Below are 24604 nucleotides of genomic sequence, written 5' to 3'. Positions count from 1 at the left end.
AACATCGATGATGAGAGAGAATCACCATCGGCTGCCTCCTGCACACCCCCACTGGGGATCGAGCCCACAACCTTGGCATGTGCCCCAGACCGGAATCAAACCCGGTACCCTTCAGTCCACAGGCCAACGCGCCACCCGCTGAGCAAAACCAGCTAGGGCCAAACCCAACCTCTTGATGGGAAGTATGGCAGTCCCACTGTAGAGGGCGGTGGACAGGCAGATTTGAGTCCCTGAGGACCAGTATTGTAAGAACCTACCACAGTTGCGATATGTTTCTTACTTTATAAGCGCATTCACATCCTTTTCTCATTTCGTTATCACAAGAACCCTGAGAGTTGGTAGATTTTTTCCATTTTTGGAGGTGAGGAACCTCAAGTTCTGAAGAGTCCAAATTGGTCTATGATGGCAGAGCTAGGATTTAAAATCAGACATTGTCAATCAACAATCATGAATAAGACATGCACGGGTATCCCCGCTTTCCAAAGAGTAGGTTATAAAGTCTAAAGCCTACTATACACTGGCTAAATAATGCCGAAACATCTGAGGTATAATCTCAACACTTACTAGAATTTTCAAATCACACATTAATATTGTAAAGTGACATAGAAACTAATTTTGTTCTTAATATTTTATATGCCCTATCCCTATAAGAATGTGTTTTAAATACATGTGTCTTTCTCTATTTTAAATTACAGATTTGTGTTGGAATAAATATAAAGGGAAAGAAACTGTCTGATATTCCAGATGTCAGAATTCAAAAATAAATTTCTCAAACTCTTCTCTAAAACACTTCTCATGCTTTCCCCCCTCAAAATTGAGAAGGCAGTTTATAATCAACCGTAATCTCACTTGAATTTCCTTCATTCTAACTGCAAATCTCATTTTAAAGCAGAGCGAACAAAAATGGCTGAGAAAAGCAATTGAGAAGCAGCTCAGCCACAACAAAAAATTATGTTGGACCTTAATGTCCTGCAGGTTCTTGCTCCACTAAATTAACATAACCCTCTCTTACCTTCTATCGGAGAGGGAACATTAAAAAAAGATATGTGCCTATAGAGAAATTGACATAATGTGTATATTTACACAAACATAAACTTATACATCCACACATACACTAAAATTCATGGACTTTTAAATCCAAGGAATCATTATGGAGTCATGTTTAGTTGGTAACTATCACATTTAGATTTGTTCTAATTTACCAAAATCGATACTACTTGGGTAACTGAGACAAGAACAAAACAAATAGGAAAAGATCTGGATTTCTGGAGTAAAGAAATCATTTTAGAAAACATAATGGTATAGAACAGTGGCGGTTTTAAACAACTAATGATTCCTTTTATGACCCACCTATCAAGATGAGTGAATTGGACCTGAAATAGCATCTTGTTAAATATAAATTCAAATAAACGATCATTAGAGTAACAAACAATATGACAAACAGGGAGCAATAAAGATTTTGAACTCAGCACCATTAATTTGCAGAATGAAACAAATTATGATATTTTTCTGTGTAAGTAATTAGAAACTTGATAAAGTTATCTACAACATTTAACTCCTCATTTTTGTACCCTTAGATTTCTGAGAACCCATACAAAAGGAATTCATTGTTTCTCTTTAGATCATAAACACCTCCAAAGCACAATAAGTCTTAAGCCCAAATGGCGGATTCAAAAGAGAAATGTTATTCAAAACTCCCAAAGGCAAAATCATTTTTAAAAATCAACAACCAAAATTTTCCCAAGTGTCAACATCATATCTTTTGTTTTCACAGCCCATTTACTCTTCTCACCATATACCCCAATTTTCCTATTTTTGTTTATAATGTTTGCTCCTAGGAGAGAGGAGGGAAGGAAAAGGTGAATGCACATTTTTGCACAAATGATTACTTTTTGGTTAGCCTAGCAACATTACTTTGCATATTGATGATCATTTCTTATTTCTTTCTTATTACTTCACAGGATCCTTTTTATCGGCAGTGGGAGAGAATATGGAGTTAACTATATATTTTCTTATTTAATATTACTCTGAGGTGAGAGTTGGAAAGCATATTTATCTGATTATTTTTTAGCTTGTGGTTTGTGGGTGTGATTCCTTCAAATATTTTATTTTCACAAACCTTGAGCATATTATGAGAAAATAGCCAATATGTGACTCTTCTCCGTTCTTACCTTCATCCAGACTGTTACTGATTCACAGGGCAGTCTGAACCATGGAGCAGTTACTTGTTTTGTCAGAGAAGGAATGATGACTCAGAATTGTGTACCAAATTATTTCCTTTTTTGAAGTAAACTCATTTCTAGGAGATATGACCATAATGTATTTGCCTCCGAGTGTGGCCATCAGAATGATTGGTTGCCTCATCTTGATTTCTTTGTATGAAGTGAGAGCATTCTCTTTTTTATTTAAATGAATGGCTCTTAGCAGTTTTGACTTTTAAAGTCACATCCATTATTTTTGAAAGATTCAAAGTTTATGCGAAGTTCTTGTAGGAACTCAGCCAGTAATGATACTTCATCTGGTGATTAGCTAGAGTCATATAGTCACACATTGTTATAACTGTGCCAAGTGTTTATTTTTTTCTGCTCAAAACACCTTTATTGGCAATTCAATTAATATTGAGCCCTCTCCACACACTATACTCCAAGTCTCAAAGCCTTTTCACATTATTTTTCCACCTAGAGGTTCCCTCTTTTCCCACTTCTGCGTGTCTACAAACTTCTTAGTTTTCAAAATTCAGCTCTGCCTGAGGCCTTACTGAGCTTCCTGTTGAAAATGACTTATTCATCTTTAACCCGCTCCCTCCCTGAAATAGTTTTGTTCCATGAACAGAATCATAATTCTTAACAATCGTTTCTAGTTTTCATATAAGTGAAATGCAGTGTCAAACTATTATAATGATTATTGCAAAACCTTGGAAACATACTTTCTGAGCAACGCATTTATTTCTGTTTTATTTTATTCATTCCCAGTTGTTAGCTTTTTATTTTGTTGAACCTCAACAATTGGGACCTTAAGACTACTTAGTTAGGAAAGGCAGGCAGTAAATTTGGGGCTGAAGATCCAGTGCTGAACTAAGTCATTCCCTTCTAAGAAATGGAGTAGCAAGATAGAGTGTATGTTGGGGATGAGTGGGGAGTGGGTCCAAAAGAGCGGTCAGTTACATCTCTGCTGCTAACCAGCTGTGTGACTCTATACAAATGAATTGACCTTTTCGGGTTCTTCTACCCACATCTTTTACCAAAAAAAAAAAAAAAAAAAAAAAAAAAAAAGATTGAACTCATGTTTTCTCAATTCCACACTGTAACATTTTAATATTCTACAATCTATATCTTACTAGAGTAGCCTACCCCCAATTTCCCATAATCCTTTACTTTTGTGTAGTCCCTTTAGGGTACAACACAGTTATATGCATTAAAAGACCTTACCTGCTTACTGATTGTGTATCTAAGATTTTAATCTAATTGTTCTGGGAAGGATCTAAATGGAAAGGGTCAGTTTTAGCTCCTTTGGGAAAATTTAACCCAGAGATATCATGTTTTTCCTGTGAATCTCCAGTTACCTGAACCCATTCCTAGGATCTTTTTAAAAACCCTCCTGGAGAAAAAAACACACACAAAAAACCCCCAACACCTCCCCCCACGCCCTTACACACACACACACACACACACACACACACACACACACACACGAAACTGCAAATCCCATGCACCAAGGATCAAGGCTGGGAGTAGACAATTCCGCTCCCGTCCCCTTGCGCCCCCAGAGTGCTGACGGCCGAGAGTCAGGCTGGGGCATCCCGCCATGTGCCTGAGAGAAACCACGGCCCTTTCCTCCCCGCTTTCATCTGCGCTCGCGCTCGGCTCCTTTAAATCGGTGCTGAGGGCGAGGAAAGATGCTGAGCGACGCCGGCGGGATGGGCGTGGGCCCGGACATCACCTGTTCCGCGGCGCGCACGCGCACTGCGAGGGGGCGGGGCGCGGGGGCGGGGCCGACGGCGCGGGGCCGGCGCGGCTCGCAGCTGCTTCTCCCCGGCTCGGGGCGGCGAGGCGGCGGCGGGGAGTTGTCTCCTGCCGAGGTGGCCTGGCGTTGTCCAACATGGAGGAGGCACCGGCCGCGGGCGTCCCCTGCGAGCGGGACTAATCCCCGCCTGTCGATCTAGGGAGCGGCGCCGGGTCCCGAGCCCAGGACTCCGCTGCTGCCCGCACACCCCGCTGCGGACCCCGGCTCCGGTGGCTCCTCGGGCCGCCGGCTTCCCGAGGGGACGGCGCCAGGAGGGAGCGCGGCGGCTCCGAGTGCCCCGAGCCATGGGCAATGAGGCGAGCTTGGAAGGGGAAGGGCTCCCCGAAGGGCTGGCGGCGGCGGCGGCGGCGGCCGGAGGAGGGGCTGGCGGGGCGGGGAGCCCCTTGCACACCGTGATCCCGGCCGGCATGGAGGCGGACCTGAGCCAGCTGAGCGAGGAGGAGAGGAGACAGATCGCTGCTGTCATGTCAAGGGCGCAGGGGCTGCCCAGGGGGAGCGTCCCCGCGGCCGCTGCGGAGCCGCCTCCCATGCACAGGCACGCACAGCATGCTCTGTATGTCCGGGCATATATGTACGGCTTCCCTGCACATACGTGTCGGCACGGCGGTACATATATGTCGTCTCCGTCCCTTTTACGCTCCCGAATGGGGTGGCGTTCAAGGAAGCGTAAGCCTCCTTTCTCGTGGGCAGAGTAAAAATGGTGCATTTGTAGACTTTCTGGTGGGATGGTCAAGGGTTGCGTTCTCGGAGCTGTGATTTGGGGTGGTGATTGTTGGCCTTTTGGAACCTTTTCCCTCCAGGATGGCGAGCAGAGACGCCCTCCCGTGTTTTTACTAATCGGAAAGTCTTCCATTAATGCAGAACGGGTGTGCTGGGACATAGGTAGATAGGGGCATCTACCTGTCTCTGTTTAGACCGCCTCAGTCATTCTGGGGGCGTTTTTTTTAATTTTTTTAAATAAATGTCTAAATGTTTCTGTAACAATACCATTAATTCCCGGGAGGTGTTGTGTTTTGTCTTTCCTTCCCATCCCACCCCCCAGAGGAGAACGGGAGCAGTTTGGGTAGAAGGTCTAAAATGAATGCATCCTTTCTATTCCATGCGGGGCCCGAAAATACGTTGTGGCATTAAACAGATGGGTTGGTCACAGCAGAGCAGGTGCTGTGCATGTATTTCTGAATTGGCATATGCTATTTTTTAAGCCACTGCTCTTTTATATACAAAAAGTGCCTTACAGTTTATGGAAGAACATGTAAATTTGTGGTATCTTAAAATTAGTTTCCAGTCCATACTTTTAAAGATAAAGCAAATCATTGACAACTTGCCCAGGCAATCAGGTGCTAGTCTGTCATGTTAACGTATTCATTTCTTGCGCTAGCTCCCCATTTTCCTTCATCCTAATAAATTAGTTGTTTTCTAATTAGTGTACTAAGAGGGTATAATCATTGTGCCTTGCTCTGCCTTTATTATTGTAAACAAATCCTTTAACTTTCCCCCTTCCCATAGAGAATAGTTCTCTATTGGTGGTCCTGAAACCATTCCCGTTTTATGATAACCGAAAGGAAAACTACAATTTTTTCATTTGAAGTATTAGAAATATTACAGATCTGAATATATAGCTGTAGATTATTATACTGTACTTCATAAAATAAAAATATTTTAACTTCAGCACTCTCATATAAGTATATGCAAATGATTGTCAAATAATTACAATGTTAAATTTAATATAGGAGAACTGTAAAATGAATTATGGATACCTAAAATGTTTTATGATAATATTTTTTATATAAAATCCTAAAGGCCTAAAATCTATCAGGTAAAAACCCTATTTTCTTTTTTTTTATTTTATTTAATAAACATTTATTAAATGAATGAATAAAAAAAAGAAGCTGCAGTAGTTCCCCACCTGTGAGACAGAGGAGACTCTGTAGGTCTAGGTGTAGAAACCTAATATATAAAGATCCAGGGTCTGTCACGACCTAAATTACCGGACGGACGACCGAACATCAGGCTAGGGTCCTGGCCGGCGTGGCAGGAGTCAGTCCTGGGTCCCAGCCGTGCTGAAAACCCTATTTTCTTGAAATGAAACCACCACGGCTAGTTAAGTTAGCTCCTTATATTGACTATGTTTTTCTGTGTTTTTAAACTACTAATAACTTGGGCTATTTCTTTGGTAAAAAGCCTTTCTTATTCGTTATTCTAAGTAGTACAGCTATGTACTATTTTTCTCTAACGGATGAAAATTTGACTTGGAAAATGTTTTGAATGCTCATATACTAGATTTCCATAATGAGGCACAATATTTTTATTAACCTTTTAGAAATGTATGCCTGCTCTACAGTTTTTCCTAAGAGGCACAAGCAACAGGTTTAGCTTGCTCCTTACACATACCAAGAAAAGTGTGAGTTTTGCTTTCTAAATTCCTAACTTTTCTTCTTTCAGAGGATGTCTGAAAAATATTTCAGCCTTTGTTTTATGCACTATTTGTATCAGATAGCATACTTTTAAACTCTCTATTGATAATTTTGTGGTAGAATTTTTATTAGTAGGTAATTTATGACTTCTTGATTAAAGCTTCATCTAATTACATAAACAATATAACTTTTAATTTTTGCAGCTTACATTTTATTGAAGATTTTCTATAAGAGGCACATAATTTTTAGAAAATTATTATCCCCATAGGTCATAACCAAAGAAATACTTGGCTTATCATTTAACTATTTAGAAACACATTAAGTATATATGAGAAAGTATATGCAAATTACTTGAAGTTTTAGGAGATTAAGTGTTGTGAATTAGACACAGTTGGGTCCGATTTTTTAAAAAATCTTTTTAAGAAATATGGGTTGAGAGCCCAGGGACCTAAGTTCTTATTTTGTTAATTTTAACTTACTCATGATAAATTAAAAATACTTCTCAGCCATATGTGCCTCAGTTTCCTTGCTTCTAAATAAGGCAGGTGATACTTGTCTTACCTGTCCTGTGAAGTCATTCATTGTGAGGATTAAAAATTCAGAAGGATGTTTTGCTTGAATTTTAATATGAAGAAACCTTATAAATAAATAAAAAGTAGTAATATTAATATCAACAGTGAATGGCACTGACAGTGATGGCTACAGACAGGTTGTATATTGAGTTATTCATTATTATGAATTAGTTTGACATGTCTGTAGTTTCCATATGGGACAGTCAGTGCAATATAGTGGAAATCCCCCAGGAATCAGGACACCATATTTCTGTGACTAATTTTATAACGTTGGATTAATTTCTTAGCCTCTTTAACCCCTAGTATCCTCTACAGTATAAAAATGAATTCCTGTAGTTGCTTGTATTTCTAATGTAAAATTTTATATGACTCAGCACATGAAGTTAAGTGTCATTGCCTATTGTGTTACATTTAACAAAATATTTCAGCATTCCAACTGATTTTACATTCACTCTTAAATACAAGTGTACCTCATTTGTAGATGAACCATTTTTCTCCTGCTAGCCTATAAAAGAAAATTCTACTCTGGGGATGACAATAGCAAAATAGTGATATTGTATAAAGCATGAGGAATTATAAGCTAGAAGTTACAGGTTGCAAAAGCAATGCTCCTAGATTTTAGATTCGTCGTAGACCCAGGGAAATGCCATTTTATTACTTCTTCTACTATTCTTTATACAGCTACAGATGAAAAAGGCTTATTAAAATCCACTTCTGATTAGTAGAATATTTTATAAGAATTCTGTGTTTCTCAATTATTTTCTTTAGAATTCCTTTGGGCCTCCCCTCCTGTCTAGACACTTCCTCACCTGTTTGTCTTCCTAGAGCAGCAGGCCAAATCCAGGATCTAAAAAGAAGATGGCATGTTGCCAGTTATATCTCAGAAGGCCTGTACAAGAATTTGAAGTGGAAAGAACTCAAGAAACATTAATTTATAATAATACAAAACTTGCCATGTTCATCATTCGCTCACTCATTGCTATTCACTCATCAATCATTAATGCTCATTTACTAGTTGCCAGATTTGGTTCTAGTGGTGCAAGGATGAGTGAAACACATTGTCCAGGAGTTCATAGTCAAGTGAACAAGACACAGATTGCATTGTAGTCATTTTTCTTTTTAACAGAACAACAGTTAATACTAAACAAAAATTCACCAAAAGACCACAATTTGCTAAGACAACTTTATATTTTTGTTTGGTATTAAGCCTACATTTTCTCTTTTTATATTTTATTTTTCCATCTATCCCCTCTATGCCCTCTTCAATGACTGTCTTTCTATTTCTCCAAGGTTTCCATGTTTTGTGTTTATTTACATAATTGTAGCAACTAAGATTAAGTGTAAATTGTAAAGCAGTCTTTATAGCTGTAAGGCAATCTTTATAGGTATTTTTTTCACAAGGGGAGCCTACAATATAATACAACTTATATTTGTAGGAAGTACATGAAATTATAATTTCTGATCCAAGCTGCTTTCTTTGAATTGTTTATTGTTATACATATTTGGTATTCATGAACTTTATTTTTCATTTGTTCAGTTGGATTATGTGAAATAATATCACAAAACAGTTGTTAAGTGTAAATAGTATTTCCAATAGAGGACAATTTAGGTACTCGGTTTAAATATACATTTCTAGGACTCTGAACAAGGGAACCAATTCAATAAAATGTCTAAATAATTACTTATAAGATAGTCACTTGTATAACAGAATCCTGAAGCATATGCCCTTCAAGGGAATGGTCTATTTTATTAATTGAATGTGTAACATTTCTAGAACAGTATAAAGATCTAAACAATGGAACTCTGAAAATAATATATTACAGGTTTACTATGGCTTTTTCTTTCATATGGAAGAGAACACATAGGAAGGCCTATAAAGAAACATTCAAGATCATTTTCCCCAAATGAAAATATGTGGCTATACATTTTAAAACATATCTTAAAATTGTTGGAGTTAATATGGTATTAATTTTACTTCCTTGTTTAAGTAAAGGCTTCAGAGACATGCCAATACCTATAGTTTTGTAACATTTTTCCTGGAGGAAATTGCCAGAACTACGAATTTTATGTACTTATCTTCTATTAGAAAATCACTTGGTGTATACATTGCCATTTATAGATTATTTTCTTTCTGACCCTTTTCTAATTAGAAGTAATATTTCAGTGTTTCTTTCTACCATGCTTTACATTATTAACTTACAAATGATCTGAAATTTAAAATTTATTCTGTCCATGAGTAGGTATATTTTGATAAAACAAATTAAAACCTGTAGAACTTTACTGTGATCATCTCACATTTTAAGTGCGACTGAATCACTGTTTTTTCCTCCATTTTTTCTATTAATTAAAAAGAAGTAAAACTTTTCCAAAATGAAAAAGCTACATATATTAAACAGAATACTTGAAATTTGATATTTTTCTGTGATTCTAATGCAGCATGTTTTTAGTTTCAAGTTTATAAATAAGGGATGGCTTACTCAAAAAATTAATGTACTTGATTTTTGGCTAAAGGTATATATAAGAAACAATTATTTTGATTCTTTAATATAGTGATTTAAATTTGATCCTGTTTCCAAAACTATTTTAAATTATCCATCTTGTATATTTGTCTATGACTTAAAAGATATCCTTCAAATTAATTACTTCTTACGGTTTAAACTCAATGCCAATAAACATTATTAATAATCTAAGAATAGCAATAGTATATGGTGTAGAAAACATTACGCAAGAATATCATATATTTTCTTCATCTAAGGAAAGTAGCAGTACTTTTCAAAAGGGGTCACAGCTAGCTTGTTGTGTTTGGCATAGCAGGCTATATCTCACGATGCTTTAAGCAGCTATTGTTCCCTTGCAAACAGATCTCAGAATGAAAATTAACTATTAGAAAAAATAATTAAATGCTGTAACATTCTTCCATAAGACAGATGGAACTATTGCCTAAAAATTGCTAATTAAGTAGAATTTTTCATTCTATAAACTTTAATATTTGATGGATATTACCTTTTTAGACAGAATAGGGTAAAATTGACTAGATGATCAACTTTATCAGAGTCCCTGTTATGTGTAACCTTCTGTACTGGAAACTCCCCTGATATCACATTGTGGGCAAACAACAACAAAAAACAGTTGCAGCGAGCTCCCACATTTTAAAATGAATATTTTTACTTATTAGTGCTGCTAGTATTTTGGAGGCTACCATACTTTGGCCATAACTTTTGATGGAAAAGGACACATCCTATGAACGTGAATGTACTGGAATATAATGTTGCTGATTTACTGAGTTAATATATTTAATTAGGTTTGAAGTATGGCCAGATTCTATTAAGTGCAGATGTAAATTATTTTTATTATGAATACTTTCTGACTAAATATCTTAATTTTTCATCAATCATAGTAGCAAGTATTGTCTTCTTCCCCATTTTCTTTGCCTTCCTGTTGAAAATCTTTCTTTATAAAGAAAGTAATAAAGGCATTAGATGTTTTAGATCACTTACAGGATGTTATAAAAATGGGTTCTAGTTATATTTATACTCTTATAATTTTGAGGATTTAAGGAAGTTACACCTTTTTGATATTGCTTTCAGTTGTAATAATTTTAATTTCATTTTTTTTGTTTTGTTTCACTCTTGTAGGAAACAAGAATTCGATAGTAGTCACCCTCCAAAGCCGCCAGGAAAACCGCCGGATCCTGGACGTCCAGCTCAGCCTGGTCTCAGTAAAAGTAGAACTACAGACACTTTGAGGTCAGAACAGAAATTGCCTGGAAGGAGTCCTTCCACTATTAGTTTGAAAGAATCAAAGTCCAGAACTGATTTTAAGGAAGAGCACAAGTCTGGTATGATGCCTGGCTTCCTCTCAGAGGTTAACCCGTTAAGTGCTGTCTCCTCTGTTGTAAATAAATTCAATCCTTTTGATTTGATATCAGACTCTGATGCATCCCAGGAAGAAACTGCCAAGAAACAAAAAATATCTCAGAAGGAACAAGGAAAACCTGAGGGAATCACAAAACCTCCATCACAGCAACAGTCACCCAAGTCAGCTCCTAAGCAGCAAGGACCTGTGAGGGCCCCGCATCAGCAGGATGGCTCTCCCAAATCAGTGTCTTCTCAGCAACCAGAAAAAATGAAATCACAACCTCCAGGGACCGGAAAGCCAATTCAGGGACCTACCCAGGCTCCTCAGGCGGATGAGACAAAATTGCCACTCCAAAGAGATGCAACTAGGCCTCAGACTAAACAGTCAGACACAGTAAAGGGAGAATCCCTCAAAGCCTTGCTGCAAAGCCCATCCAAACCACCGACTCAGCAAGCAGGTCCTGGAAAACCTCCAGCCCAGCAGCCTGGACCTGAAAAATTTTCCATGCCACAGCCTGCACCTGCAAAACCCTCAGCTCAGCAACCAGGGCCAGGGAAGACCCTAGCCCAACAGCCAGGGACAGCAAAGCCCTCAGCTCAGCAGGTGATAGAAAAACCCCCAGTCCAGCTACCAGGGACAACAATGCCTGCAGCTCAGCAGCATGGGCCAAAGTCTCCAGCTCAGCCTCCAGGACCAGCAAAGCCCCCTGCCCAGCAGACAGGGCCACCAAAATCCCTAGCTCACCAACCTGGGCCACAGCCTCCAGCTCAGCCACCTGGGCCTACAAAGACACCTGCGCAGCAGGTTGGACCGGTGAAGTCTCTGGCTCAGCAGCCTGAGCCAGGAAAGACTCCTGCTCAGCAGCCTGGCCCAGCAAAACCCTCAGCTCAACAGCCTGGTCCAGCAAAACCTTCAGCTCAACAGCCTGGCCCAGCAAAACCCTCAGCTCAACAGCCTGGCCCAGCAAAACCCTCAGCTCAACAGCCTGGCCCAGCAAAACCTTCAGCTCAACAGCCTGGCCCAGCAAAACCTTCAGCTCAACAGCCTGGCCCAGCAAAACCCTCAGCTCAACAGCCTGGCCCAGCAAAACCTTCAGCTCAACAGCCTGGCTCAGCAAAGCTCTCAGCTCAGCAATCTACAAAACCAGTAAGCCAAACAGGAGCTGGGAAACCTCTGCAGCCACCGACTTCTCCATCTGCAGCCCAGATCCCAGTACAAGGCCTCCCTAAAACCATCTGTCCTCTTTGCAATACTACTGAACTTCTGTTGCATGTTCCAGAAAAGGCCAATTTTAACACATGCACTGGATGTAAAACCACTGTGTGTAGCCTCTGTGGTTTTAATCCCAATCCTGATATAACTGAGGTGAGTGCATTTATTCACTGTGTCCATGCTCTTAAACTATTACCGTCTTCCACAAAGGATGTTTCACTTATCGCTAATATGATAGGATGGCATTGTTTTCCTCTGGTTCTTCCTTTCTTTCCCTCCTTCTTGTCTCCTCTTTCTCTTTTCTGCCAATTGTAAGTTAGAGTTTTTAAAAACCTTTTCTTCAATAATCCTAAAATATTGCTGCAATTTCTGATACATTTGGCATATAAAGCAAATATGAATTGATTGAAAGATGCTGCACTCTGTAAGAACCACAATATTTATTATTTAGTATGTAGTGATATTACTTTAATTTTAAATTCATGCTCCTACCTACCAAAATTATGATACTCTTACCTGGGATCATATTTGTGCTGGGAGAACAAGTTTTCCAATTCTGATAGAATTTTAATGTAAAGTTCAATACATTAGTCAAACCACACATTCCTTTTCCTTGACAGAGATTTTGATATCCCCTATGAGGGCATTCTTCCCTCATTAGTTGAGAGTCATTAATACTAGCATAGTCAGTTCATAAAATGAAGAAGTCATTAGAGAAGGGTCAACATTGATGGGTGACCTCTCAGAAGGACTATAGTTTAGATTCCAAGTATTTGGGCAAACCTTATTGACATATCAAATTATAATGGAGCTGGTAGTGCCACAAATGAATTCAAAGTTGTTTATTCTGAATGAGGATAGAAAAGTAATTTTCATCAAGTCAAGGTAAAAATTTGGCAATATCGGTGGGAGAGGGACAAAAAGCACCAAATAGCCGAAAAACTCAGAAATTCTCTTGAGTTAAGAAGTAATACAGTGAAGATAAGATAATAACATAAAATGAAGTGAGAATAAAGATGCTTAGCATCCAAAAGAATGTATTTTTAAAAGAAATCTGGTAGCCCGGATAGGCACTGAAACGGTTTACTCTGTCGGGAGGACAGCTGTTGGTGGGCTGTGTGCATTATGTCTGGAACAGCCCAGGAAAAAAACAAAAACGACAGCAGGCAATGAAGGATTATGTGATTTAAATACCCTTGAGAGGGGAGACTTGTGTACCTTTTTTATAAAGGAAATCTATTTTATGATAATAACAGGAATGAGGATTGATAGCTATTATGTTAGTTTGGATACTTATGGTGATGAAAGATGAACATGATGTGCATTTAAAATGTGACAACTTCTTGTTATTTTGTAAAGTATATTTTAATCAGAAGTCATGTTGAGTACCTTAACTTTTTAAATAAGTCATTCTTTAATGATAAAGTTTCAATTAATAAGAACATGCTGCTTTCAAGTTATGGAGGAAATCAGATTATAAGTAGTTTGTTTATGTATTAATATATTTTTAAATGTTGATAAAGGTATACTTCTACCTATAATATATGATCTTGATAGGAATGTCCAATAATAATGACTTCAAACAATAGATTATTACTTTGTAAAATATTTTCTATGTTTTTATGGCAACTTATAAGGCAGAAACATGCAGTTGAACACCCAAGCCACATACATGGTGGGGCACAAGTAGGTTTACAGTTGTGAGTATGCATAACACAGAGTTTATTCTTGTATTATTATTTATTAATTATTGTATTATCTTCCATATGAAAACCGTAAATCCACTTTTGTCCCATCCTCTATATTATTTGACTACATACCATATAGAAGACATTTTACTATATGTTTTGTGGGATATAAAAATAACTAAAATATAATGCTGATCTTAACATGATCAAAATGTACTAGGTTAGATAATAAATGCACAATGAAATATGCTAGGTGGTCAAGTGATGATGGCTGTCTTAAGGGTAGGAAGTGTCATTTTCAATGGGCGAGATTAAGGCAAGCTCAGCGGAGAAAGTGGCATTTGAGCTAGGTATATAAGGCTGGATACTGTTTCTATAGATGAAGAACAGGAAAGACTGTAATGATTTCGTCCAAGACCTGGAGCCAAACTATTGCAGGCAATATTTACAGAATCAGGGATAAATCTAGGTTGGCTGAAGTGGTGGCAAAGAAGAAACAGACAATGAGATTGGAGAGAAGTTGAAGTCAGATTTTGGTCTTTCACTTTTAGCAGGTAGTGATGGGCATTCTGCTTTATGAAACTTATTTTTTTTTTAAATATATTTTATTGATTTTTTTACAGAGAGGAAGGGAGAGAGATAGAGAGTTAGAAACATCGATGAGAGAGAGACATCGATCAGCTGCCTCCTGCACATCTCCCACTGGGGATGTGCCGGCAACCCAGGTACATGCCCTTGACCGGAATTGAACCCGGGACCCTTGAGTCCGCAGGCCGACGCTCTATCCACTGAGCCAAACCGGTTTCGGCGAAACCTAATTTGACTAATGTAGTCATACCTTCAATCCTTCATTCATTTTAGAAATTTGTATCAAATACATAGTTTTGAGGCACAAAAATAAGTGACATGATAAAATCAAGTATTCATTAGATATAGAGTCATCCTTCAACCCGAAAATAGAGGAAATTAAAGTTGTATATAAGATATATATATATGTATATATATATGTATATATATATATATGTATATATATATGTATATGTATATATATAAACTTGTGTGTGTGTGTGTGAAAAGTTTTGTATAGGGCTTTATAGTTCACATAGTTCTTTCCTATTTGTTTTATCAAAATTAAATTTCCAAATAATTCTATGGGCATATATTTTGTTTTCTCTATTATACTAATGAGAAAACTGGTGTCCTACTGGTTACCCTGATAGTAAATTGCTAAGCAGAACCCAAGCTAAATCTTCGGATTCCAAGTCATGGTGGGAAGAGAGATAAAGTGCTGTGAGGTCGAAGGAAGAAGCAGTCACTGTCAGCAGGGGGTATCACGACTGTTTTAGTGAAAACAAATATTTGAGCTGGGACTGTGAAGATTAATAAGAATTTGGACATACATGAAAGGAATTGGGAATGTGGAGGCTGGTAGAGGGCCTCACTTGTAATAAAGGAAACATCTCCATATTGATGAGATGAGCTTGCGCAAGTCTTTTATACTTTGTGTGACAATGACATCATTTGAAAAATAATAACATGTTCTCTGTCAAACACATTGGGTTGTTAGGAGGATTAACTGAACCTTTGTATGAGAAAGTGTTTTGTAATATATGAAGTGCTTTTCAAGTTGTAACATAATGTGACATGGGTATTCTACCTTAAATAGATTTGACTTCTGAAGCTACTCTCAATTTGTTCTCTACATAGATACTGCATCATAAATTATTGGCTTCTGAGGTTGCAATCAAAAGCCATTTGATCTATGATGTTAATAGTAACATTTTAACTTTAATTTTTTTCCCCCTCTAAGGAAAAATGCAATCCAAGTTCTAATTCTGAACTGTAGGAATGCATCTTCCCTAATCCTGTTCACCAAATGGCCAGTTCCTCAAACTCCTGAATTATTAGGAGGTCAGAGTTGGGAAGTTCAAGCTCTGGATAGAGACTGAGAGCCTCTGTTTTAAGAGGGATAAGACAGATGAAATTTTAGGAAAGATCTCCATTTCCAAACTGTTAAATATATGATGAGAGAGTTAACTTCTCTGCATCTTTCAAGGAGGACCATACACTCTAGGTCTAATCATCCTGAAATATTCAAGTTGAGTGAACAGTTTTTCCATGCAAGACAGGAAAAGAGGCTGATGAACCTTCTGTAGCATTTTATGTATATGAATTTTTGGTTTTCAAGTTAGATGTTTATACGCAGTAACGCAATATTATTGATTTGTAGACGACGGGTAAAATAGAATATTGGTAATATTGGTCTCTTGTATCACTCCTTGAAAAGACTAGGAGAATTTCTCTGATACTTCTTGACTACATTTGCTTATGAAGATCCTGGCTCTTAAATAACTACCAGGTCTCCGGGGGAAGCACTGGAAAGATACCAACACTCAGAGAAGAGCTTTAGGGAAGGGAACTTGTACTTCCTTAACTAAATTGGCCAGTTTCCTCTCTCTCTCTCTTCTTTTCAGGTCACCCAAATTTCTGTGTGAGGAGGATACTGTTTAAATTAACTATACTCTCTGGTACTGTCAAGATGCATGCTTGCATGCTTTTCCAAACAAACCTTAAGAATAGACTGGTTCCAAGCCTAGATTTTGATGCCAAGAGGAGTGTATAGCTCTATCTCTTCTTGCCAGTCCATTAATGGAATAGATCTCAACCATGAAGGCTCTCTCTTTGGGCTTGCTTTCTGATACAAAAACAGTATTTGCTTTCTAATTAGTAACAAAAGCATTTTGTTGTTGTTTTTGTTATGTTTGATCTATTTGTCTCTTTTGATGTGTAGCCTGGGGCACAATAGATTTAGGGACAGATTTAAAGACTTGTCCCTAATTTATGATAATTATCCCAGCTCTTACGAAATTTTGTAATATATGAAATGATTTCTCATTTTTCCGAATGTTGATAATAACCAACTTTTAGTGATGGAAGTTTTTTTTTGTCATAATATTTTGATTATTATTTCCCATATGGTAATAAGTCTTTTGGCTGAATCTAGATATTATATTAAACAAAATATGACCATATCTTAACAGCCAGAAAAACCCAAAAAGCATACACACCTAAACTTGCATATAGACTATCTCCATTATTAAAAAACAAACAAACAAACAAACAAAAAATGACTGGAATTCTTCAGATTGGTCAAATGATTTAAGTTGCCACATCTTAGGTGGATAGGCCTACTACTTCTTCCATTTATATTAAGAGAAACTGGGGGGAGAGTGGGCAGATCTGTTAGGAATTGCTGGTGAGAAAAGACTAGAGTTATGTGAAATGTCAGGAGGCTGAAACCTATGGAGAAAGAAAACCAATAAGACATTTTTAATGGTGGAGTAGCTTAAAGAATTTTTAGAAAAGTGGAGAGTCTCTGTTGCTTGCTATTTTAGTGGTAAGGTCAAAAGATTGAAAGTATAGTAGTTCCTAAAAATAGGAAAGATCATCAATAGCATAAGTTGGCATGTTGAAGAATCTTAGAAGATAGAAAGAAGATGGGAAGGAGGGAACAAAAAAAGAGCCAAGGAAACCACTGTACAAGTGGGTTTCTAAGAGAAAGCTCAGTGAAATTCTAAGCTTGATATCAACATATATAGAAAGCAGTAGTGGGTTGTGGGTAGTGATCACACAATAAGTTAAAGAACTGCAGTAGGAAAAATATATGACAAGCGGACTCTTTCCTAATCTCCAGTGGGAAGACATGGAGTAGGGAGAAGCCTTATTTTTCCCCTTCAGGCTAATGCCAGAGAATTATCCAAGTGAAGGGATGAGCTGCTTAAAGAAGGACCCTCATGAGAAAAATAGGGCCTTCAAAAGAAGCTCAGAAGAAGTAATGCTCTTCTCCCACAACAGAGCGATCCAAAGGAAGAAACAAGACGCTACTCAACCAAAAGTCGAATGTACTACATCTAGCATCGGAATAAAGCAGTCCTTACTTGGGCTCCAACCCTCCACCTTTCTATTTCCTCTCATTCAAAGGAGAGGGCTAATGAGAGAGCAGACCTGTCCATAAATACAGAAAATATGCTTTTGATTACCTCTGCTAAATAATGGAGACATTCACTATAAATGAATGGTTTGAAGAGACTAACGACATTTTAGCAATAATATCACATGAAGGACATAGATGAACTAGTGAAACAAAAGAAAAAAAAATCTGACCTCATAGAAAATAGTTCATTTAAGAAACATAAAGAACTTATAAAAATTTATTAATCCTGAGAAATATTTAAGAGGATAGCTCATCAATAACTGCCAGATTCAAATTTCGGTGGGCTGATAGAGGATAAAAATGGGTCCAGGTCCAGTTGATGGTCTGGAAAAGAGTGTCCCAGATTTTCCCCAGATAATAGAGCTAAAAGACAATAAAAAATTATTCAACTACTTACTAAGCATCCACTATGTTTCAGGGACTCCTCTAGATTCTGGGGATATAGTAGTGAAAAAAAATAGGTAGAAAAATCTTGCCTCATGGAATTTATTTTTTAAGAAGAGTAACAATAAAACATATAGTGTGATAGATGATAATACGTGTTATGGAGAAAAATGAATTAGGAGAAGGGCACAGACCAAGGGAGGGGTGGGATGGGGTAGTAGGATACCCTCCCTTCCATTGGTAGATTAGAATTTGGGATGGACGACTTGGAATTCTGGAATTTTTAGTGGTAACTAAAGGTCTGTCTCATTTGTGTGTATAATCTTAACTGAAGCTGGAGATTTGAGGGGGAGTTAGTGGTTGGTAAGGAAGGAAAGGGTAAGAATGTACTCAGGAATATGTAGAATTCTGAGATTCCCATCTTCACTCCTTCCTTTATTTTTATTATTTTTTATTTCTATTTTTATTTATTTATTTTATTATATATATTGGTTTCCAGTGTACGGTTTAGTGGTTAGACAATCATGTACTTTACTAATTCCCTTGATAATTCCAGCACCCCTATTGGTACCACACGTATTTATCACCCTATTATTGACTATATTTCCTTTGCTTTACTTACTCCCCCCTTACTCCTTCCTTTATTGATGTGGAGGCTGGGATGGGACTTATCTCTAGTATGGAGAGCTCTTTCTGGACTGCTGCCCATGGAGTTGTAGACATTTTTGGGAGGTTGTTATCTATAACTCTGGGGCTCCCTTAGGACTCTGAGAGCTTTGGAGTGTTAAGAGACATTAAAAATCATGGAGATTATATCTAGAGCTCTAATAGGAGTTCCAGAATCAAGACCACGGAGGCAAGCTCTAGAACATTTTTCTGAGCTAAAGAAAGATTGAAGCTTTCAGATTGTACAGCTCCACTGATGGCCAAGAAAGATTGATAAAATTACTGATAGATAGGTCTTGGTGAAATATCAGATTCCCAAGATAAGGAGAAAACTTGAAGACTTCATAGAGGAAAGCAGTATTGTCTACAAAAAGATGAGAAATCAGGTAGCTATCATACTAATTATCCAAACACAAAAAGGCAGATAGAAGGCACTTTCTTTACATTTCAAGAGTTGGTGATAAAATGAATCCTGTATCTAGGCACAATATTAAGAGACTATGAGGGCAGGTTAAGAATTTTTTCTCATGTGAAAGAACGCATAACAGTCATCATCATTCTATCTGCCTATTTAACGGTCTGTCTCGTCTCTACAGAATATATACATGTATAAATGTGTATGTATGTGTGTAGAGGTGTGTGTGTGTGTGTGTGTGTGTGTGTGTGATATACAGTGATATCACAATCACTGTAGGAGTTTCTCTATTAAAGTGTATAGTAATACCAAAAAGAATGGGATGGAATAGCTGACTATACCTCAGAATGAAGAAAACTCGAATGGTATTAAATCAGTGTTTTCCAAAATGTGATTACATAACAGTGGTGGAATGTGAGATGATATTAGGTGGTACACAAACCAAAATCAAGAAGTTATGTATTATTTTATTGTGTATTAAAACATATAATACAATAAGTCCTTATTTAACACCACTGTTAAGTTCTTGGAACTGTGGTAAAATAACCTATAATGAAACCAATTTTACTATAAGTTAATTGCTATAAACAAGGGTTAAGTTTCTTTGGCATCTCATCAACATTACAACAAAAAGATACTGAATGAAACAACTGTTAATTGAGGGCCTACTGAATATTGCTTATGGCAGTCCTAAAATAGGTAATAATATAAGGTTGTCTATTAAAAAATGTGGCTTTTATAGTAAGGTGAAAATCCACAATATTTTAAATTTGAATCAAAGCTTATTATTTGATGTTATAATGGCAACCATAAAAAAAAATCTCAAGGCAAAAGTTAACACTGATTAATTCTGGAGAGTAAGGCTTTTACTATTAATATCATAACTTTTTGTGCTATTTTTTTTAACCTTCTAAATGTTTGTTAAAATTAACACTTTGGTAATTTAAAACATTCTCATTCATCAGATGATTGATTAAACGATTATAGAATGTTAAGGGATGGATAAAGGATTTAGATTCTTGATTTTTACATCTTCAGCCTTGGCGAAATGCCTAGAAATTTTGGTTCTAAAAAACAGTGATGATTTGAAATGCCTTATGCCTGTGATGCAAGTTTGGTCAGTTTTTTAATGTAATCTCATCACAGCCCTGTGTACTTTAACTATCACCGTTTTTATATGAATCCGACAAAGAGAAAGTCCCTTAATTTAAACAAGGTTTTTAGAATATAAAGGATATTGAGGTGTTTTGTGGGGTTTTTTGGCTTTTTTTTGCTATTTTCTGGTGATCCATATGTTATCATTTATAGTATTTAAAATAATATCCTGACCATAGCAAAATTAATTTATCTTCATTTAGTTTTGAAAATGAATTTAAAGGAATAGAAATACTTGATTAAATCTTTTTAAAATCAGTATTACTTAAATATGTTTACCAGCACTATATTTGCTTAGCTCTCATTTTTGATGAGGTCCAATTTGCAGCATTTCCCTCATGACTTGGATGTTCCTTATATAAAATGACTATATATTCCTCATGTTTTACTTGTAGTTTTAATCATTAGAAACAAAGCCTTTTTTTTTCACATTCAGCTTTTAAATAACTAGATGTTTTAAATAACTAGGTGTCTTTCTGCATAGTCAGCATTTATATCTATTAAGCTTGTTGTATATTACTGCAACTGGTGTAATGATCTGTATAGCTTAGTAAGAACAGGTGTTCTGCTGTGAAAGCAGATACCCACACTTAACAAAATCATTTCTTGGATCTGTAAACTTAATACAATGATGGGTTAACTTTCTTATTGTGTACATCCCTTGAGAAAACACACATATGTAACACTCTCTCCTATTCCATATCTTAATTAGCTTAAATAAAAATGGGCTCATGCTTATAAATATGTCAGAGGTATTACATTAAAGACAAAGATGTGAATTATTTATGCAAAGTTTATAAATCTTTTCTTAAATTAATGCCTATATCACATGCATTTATAAGGCATCAAAGGTCAGAGTTGTAGTTCTAGTAGATCTGCTGCTCACATATCTACACTCCTGCTGATGTAAAACAATTAAAAAAGTGAAAGGCATGTTTTATTATATGCTGGTTGAATTCCTGGTCAGGGCACATGCTCAGATTATAGCTGGATCCCCAGTAGGGGGTGTGCAGGAGGTAGCAGATCCATATTTTACTCTCACATTGATGTTTTTCTCTCTGTCCCTCTCCTTTCCTCTAAAAATTAAAAACATAAAGGAGGTATTTTAAAAAATGACTAAACTATAAGTTATAAGGGGCTTCTATTAATAGGAAGTTTAAACAGGCTGAAATCACTTATAAAAAGTCATTTTACACAAGCTTTAATATGCTTTTAGCATTTCATATATATTTTTGTCTTCCATTATAAAAGTAACATATGTTTATTTTAGAAAAATAGAGAAGAAAAAGGAAGAAACAAAAATATTATCTGTGGCCCCAACATGTAGTAACAACCACCAGTTATGTTTTCTTCTGTCCATAATTTTTTAATTAAAGTAAAACATATACTTTATATAACATATATATATATATATATATATATACATACACACACACACATACACAAATCAACTCAGTGAATTTTCACAAACTGAACCCATGTTAGCAGCATCCAAAATTAAAAAATAGAACATAATCAACATTTGAGCAATCCTTCACCTTACTGCTTCCAATTACTACCCACCGCCCAAGGGTAACCACCATCTGATTTCTAACCATAGATTAGTTTTGTCTGTTTTATTTTAAATCTTCACGTGAATATATATATATATATATATATATATATATATATATATATATATATATATATATATTTTTTTTTTTTTTTAATTCCATTGTTTTATAGAGAGTGTGGAAGGGAGAGGGAGAGAAAGAGAGAGAAAAAACATCAATATGAAAGAGACACATTGATTGGTTGCCTTCCACAGGCCCTCTTTCCCCCAAATAGGGCTGGGGAATCTAACTTACAAATCAGGTATATGCCCTTGACCTGGAACCAAACTCACAACTCTTTGGTGTGCAGGCAGACCCTCTCATCACTGAGCATCATCAACCAGTGTGTTTTTGAACTTGATATAAACCATACATACTTATAAAAAATACTAGAGGCCCAATGCACGAATTCGTGCATGGATGGGGTCCGGCTGGCACCACCTCCCATGGGGCTGATTGGGCCAGGTCAGTGAGGGGGGAGGTGATGCAGGAGGTTGGCCCATCAGCCCCACCCCCAATCAGGGTGGGGGGTCGATTGGGGACAAAGCCGGCGGGGGAAGGGGCCATGGGAGGTTGGCTGGCAGGCCCCGCCCCTGATCTGGCCAAGCTGCAGTGCACTTCATAGCAACCGGTTGTTCTGCTACTTCCAGTCAGTCTGGCATTTCGGTTGCTTGGCTTTTATATATATATAGACTAGGGGCCCGGTGCACGAAATTCGTGCACTGGGTGTGTGTGTGTGGGGCGGGGGGGAGTGTCCCTCAGCCCAGCCTGCCCCCTCTCACATACTGGGAGCCCTCAGGCGTTGATCCCCATCACCCTCCAATCGCAGGATCGGCCCCTTGCCCAGGCCTGACGCAGGGGACCCTCATTTCCCCCCATCACTGGTTCTGCCCCCAGCCCAGGCCTGATGCCTCTGGCCCAGGATTCAGGCCTGGGCAGGGGACCCCCAGACCCCTCCGATTGCTGGCTCTGCCCCTTGCCCAGGCCTGATGCCTCGGCCTGAGGCGTAGACCTCCATCACCCTCCGATCGCCTGATCGGCCCCTTTCACAGGCCTGACGCCTCCGCCAGAGGTGTCAGGCTTGGACAGGGGACCCCCATCTCCCCCCGATCACTTGCTCTGACCCCCGCCCAGGCCTGAGGCCTCTGGCCCAGGAATCATGCCTGGGCAGGGGACCCCCATCTCCCTCTGATTGCTTGCTCCACCCCCCGCCCAAGCCTGACGCCTCTGACCCAGGCTTCAGGCCTGGGCAAGGGGACCATCATATCCCCCCAATCCCCAGCTCCGCCCCCCACCCAGGCCTGATGCCTCTGGCCCAGGCCTGATGCCTCGGCCAGAGGAGTTGACCCTCATCACCCTCCGATCACCAATCACCAGATCGGCCCCTTGACCAGGCCTGAGGCCTCTGGCAGAGGTGTCAGGCCTGAGCAGGGGACCCCCAGCTCCCTGCGGTTGCAGGCTCCGCCCCTGCCCCCGCGGTTTCAGGCTCCGCCCCTGCCCAGGCCTGACGCCTCTGGCCTAGGCGTCCTGCCCGGGCAGCGGGGGGCGACGTGATCGCGCGGGCTCCGCCCCTGCCCCTGCAGGACGCCTCTGGCTGAGGCGTCCGGCCCGGGCAGCGGGGACCCGCAGCTGCAGCGGCCCCGCGATCGTGGGCTCCACTTTAGGCCCAGGCAAGGGACCCCTAGCTCCCGGGACTGCCAGCTTCGACCGTGCCCAGCTCCCATTGCTGGCTCCACCCCTACTTCCTGCTATCACTGGCCAGGGCGGCAAAGGCGCCTGATTCTCCAATCATGGCTGGGGGGCAGGGCAAAGGCGGCCTCAGGGCTGCCTTTGCCCTGCCCCCCAGCTATTAGCTCCCCCCTGGGTTTCAGATCACTGTCAGTGGCAGGGGGCTTCTTCCTGCTTTCCCTTTCGCCTCCCTGCATTGTGCCTACATATGCAAATTAACTGCCATCTTGTTGGCAGTTAACTGCCATCTTGTTGGCAGTTAACTGCCATTCTTAGTTGGCAGTTAATTTGCATATAGCCCTGATTAGCCAATGAAAAGGGTATCGTCGTACGCCAATTACCATTTTTCTCTTTTATTAGTGTAGATAGCTTGATCATTGTTATTTCAAATTATAGCATAAACATTTCTATTTTGTTAAGCACTTTGTAAACATACTTTGGATAGCTGCATAATCCTATACACAGGAGGAACTGTAGTTTACTTAACCATTCCTTTCTTGCTGCAAATTAACACATTGTGCACCATTAGTTTTATTGCTAGCTTTACCCAGTGGCCAGATAAGTTTCTATTGAACGAGTACAAAAAATGTTTTACAAAGTGTCATACTTTAAAAAGATATTAGCTTGTAATAACATGTAATAAATAACTTCAAAATGAAGCAGGTATTTAATTTTGAGGCGTGCCTTTAACATTTATGTAAAACACTGTGTAATGTGAAAACATGAGCATGCTCGTGATCCGCCCGCAATGTGTTAATATCCTGCAGACAAAAATTTTCCTGCTAGGTAGCCAAATCCAAAATCTATAGAGCAAGCCATCAAGGAAGGGCAGACTAGAACTCTCAGGCAGGAGCCGAAACTATAGTTCACAGGTGGAATTTCTTTTTTTTTTTTTTGCCTTTT

General features: G+C 38.6%; 1 protein-coding gene across 7 annotated transcripts in view; it reads left to right on the top strand.

The window, feature by feature from the left end:
* The first annotated feature begins 4004 nt into the window (after window positions 1-4004).
* The window catches only part of PCLO (piccolo presynaptic cytomatrix protein), a 285323-nt gene continuing 264723 nt past the window's right edge, over window positions 4005-24604 (top strand). For all 7 annotated transcript variants that reach the window (XR_009454731.1, XM_059712170.1, XM_059712171.1 and 4 more), the window contains exons 1-2: window positions 4005-4558; window positions 10645-12232. Coding sequence is in view for 6 of the 7 variants with exons in the window: in XM_059712170.1 (XP_059568153.1) it covers window positions 4308-4558; window positions 10645-12232 (1839 nt within the window). In the remaining variant the exon portion in view is untranslated. The remainder of the gene's footprint in view (window positions 4559-10644; window positions 12233-24604) is intronic.

This window comes from Myotis daubentonii, chromosome 10 (genome assembly GCF_963259705.1).
Source record: "Myotis daubentonii chromosome 10, mMyoDau2.1, whole genome shotgun sequence".
In the NCBI taxonomy this organism is placed as follows: Eukaryota; Metazoa; Chordata; class Mammalia; order Chiroptera; family Vespertilionidae; genus Myotis; species Myotis daubentonii.
This window is presented reverse-complemented; position numbering and strand designations above follow the sequence as displayed.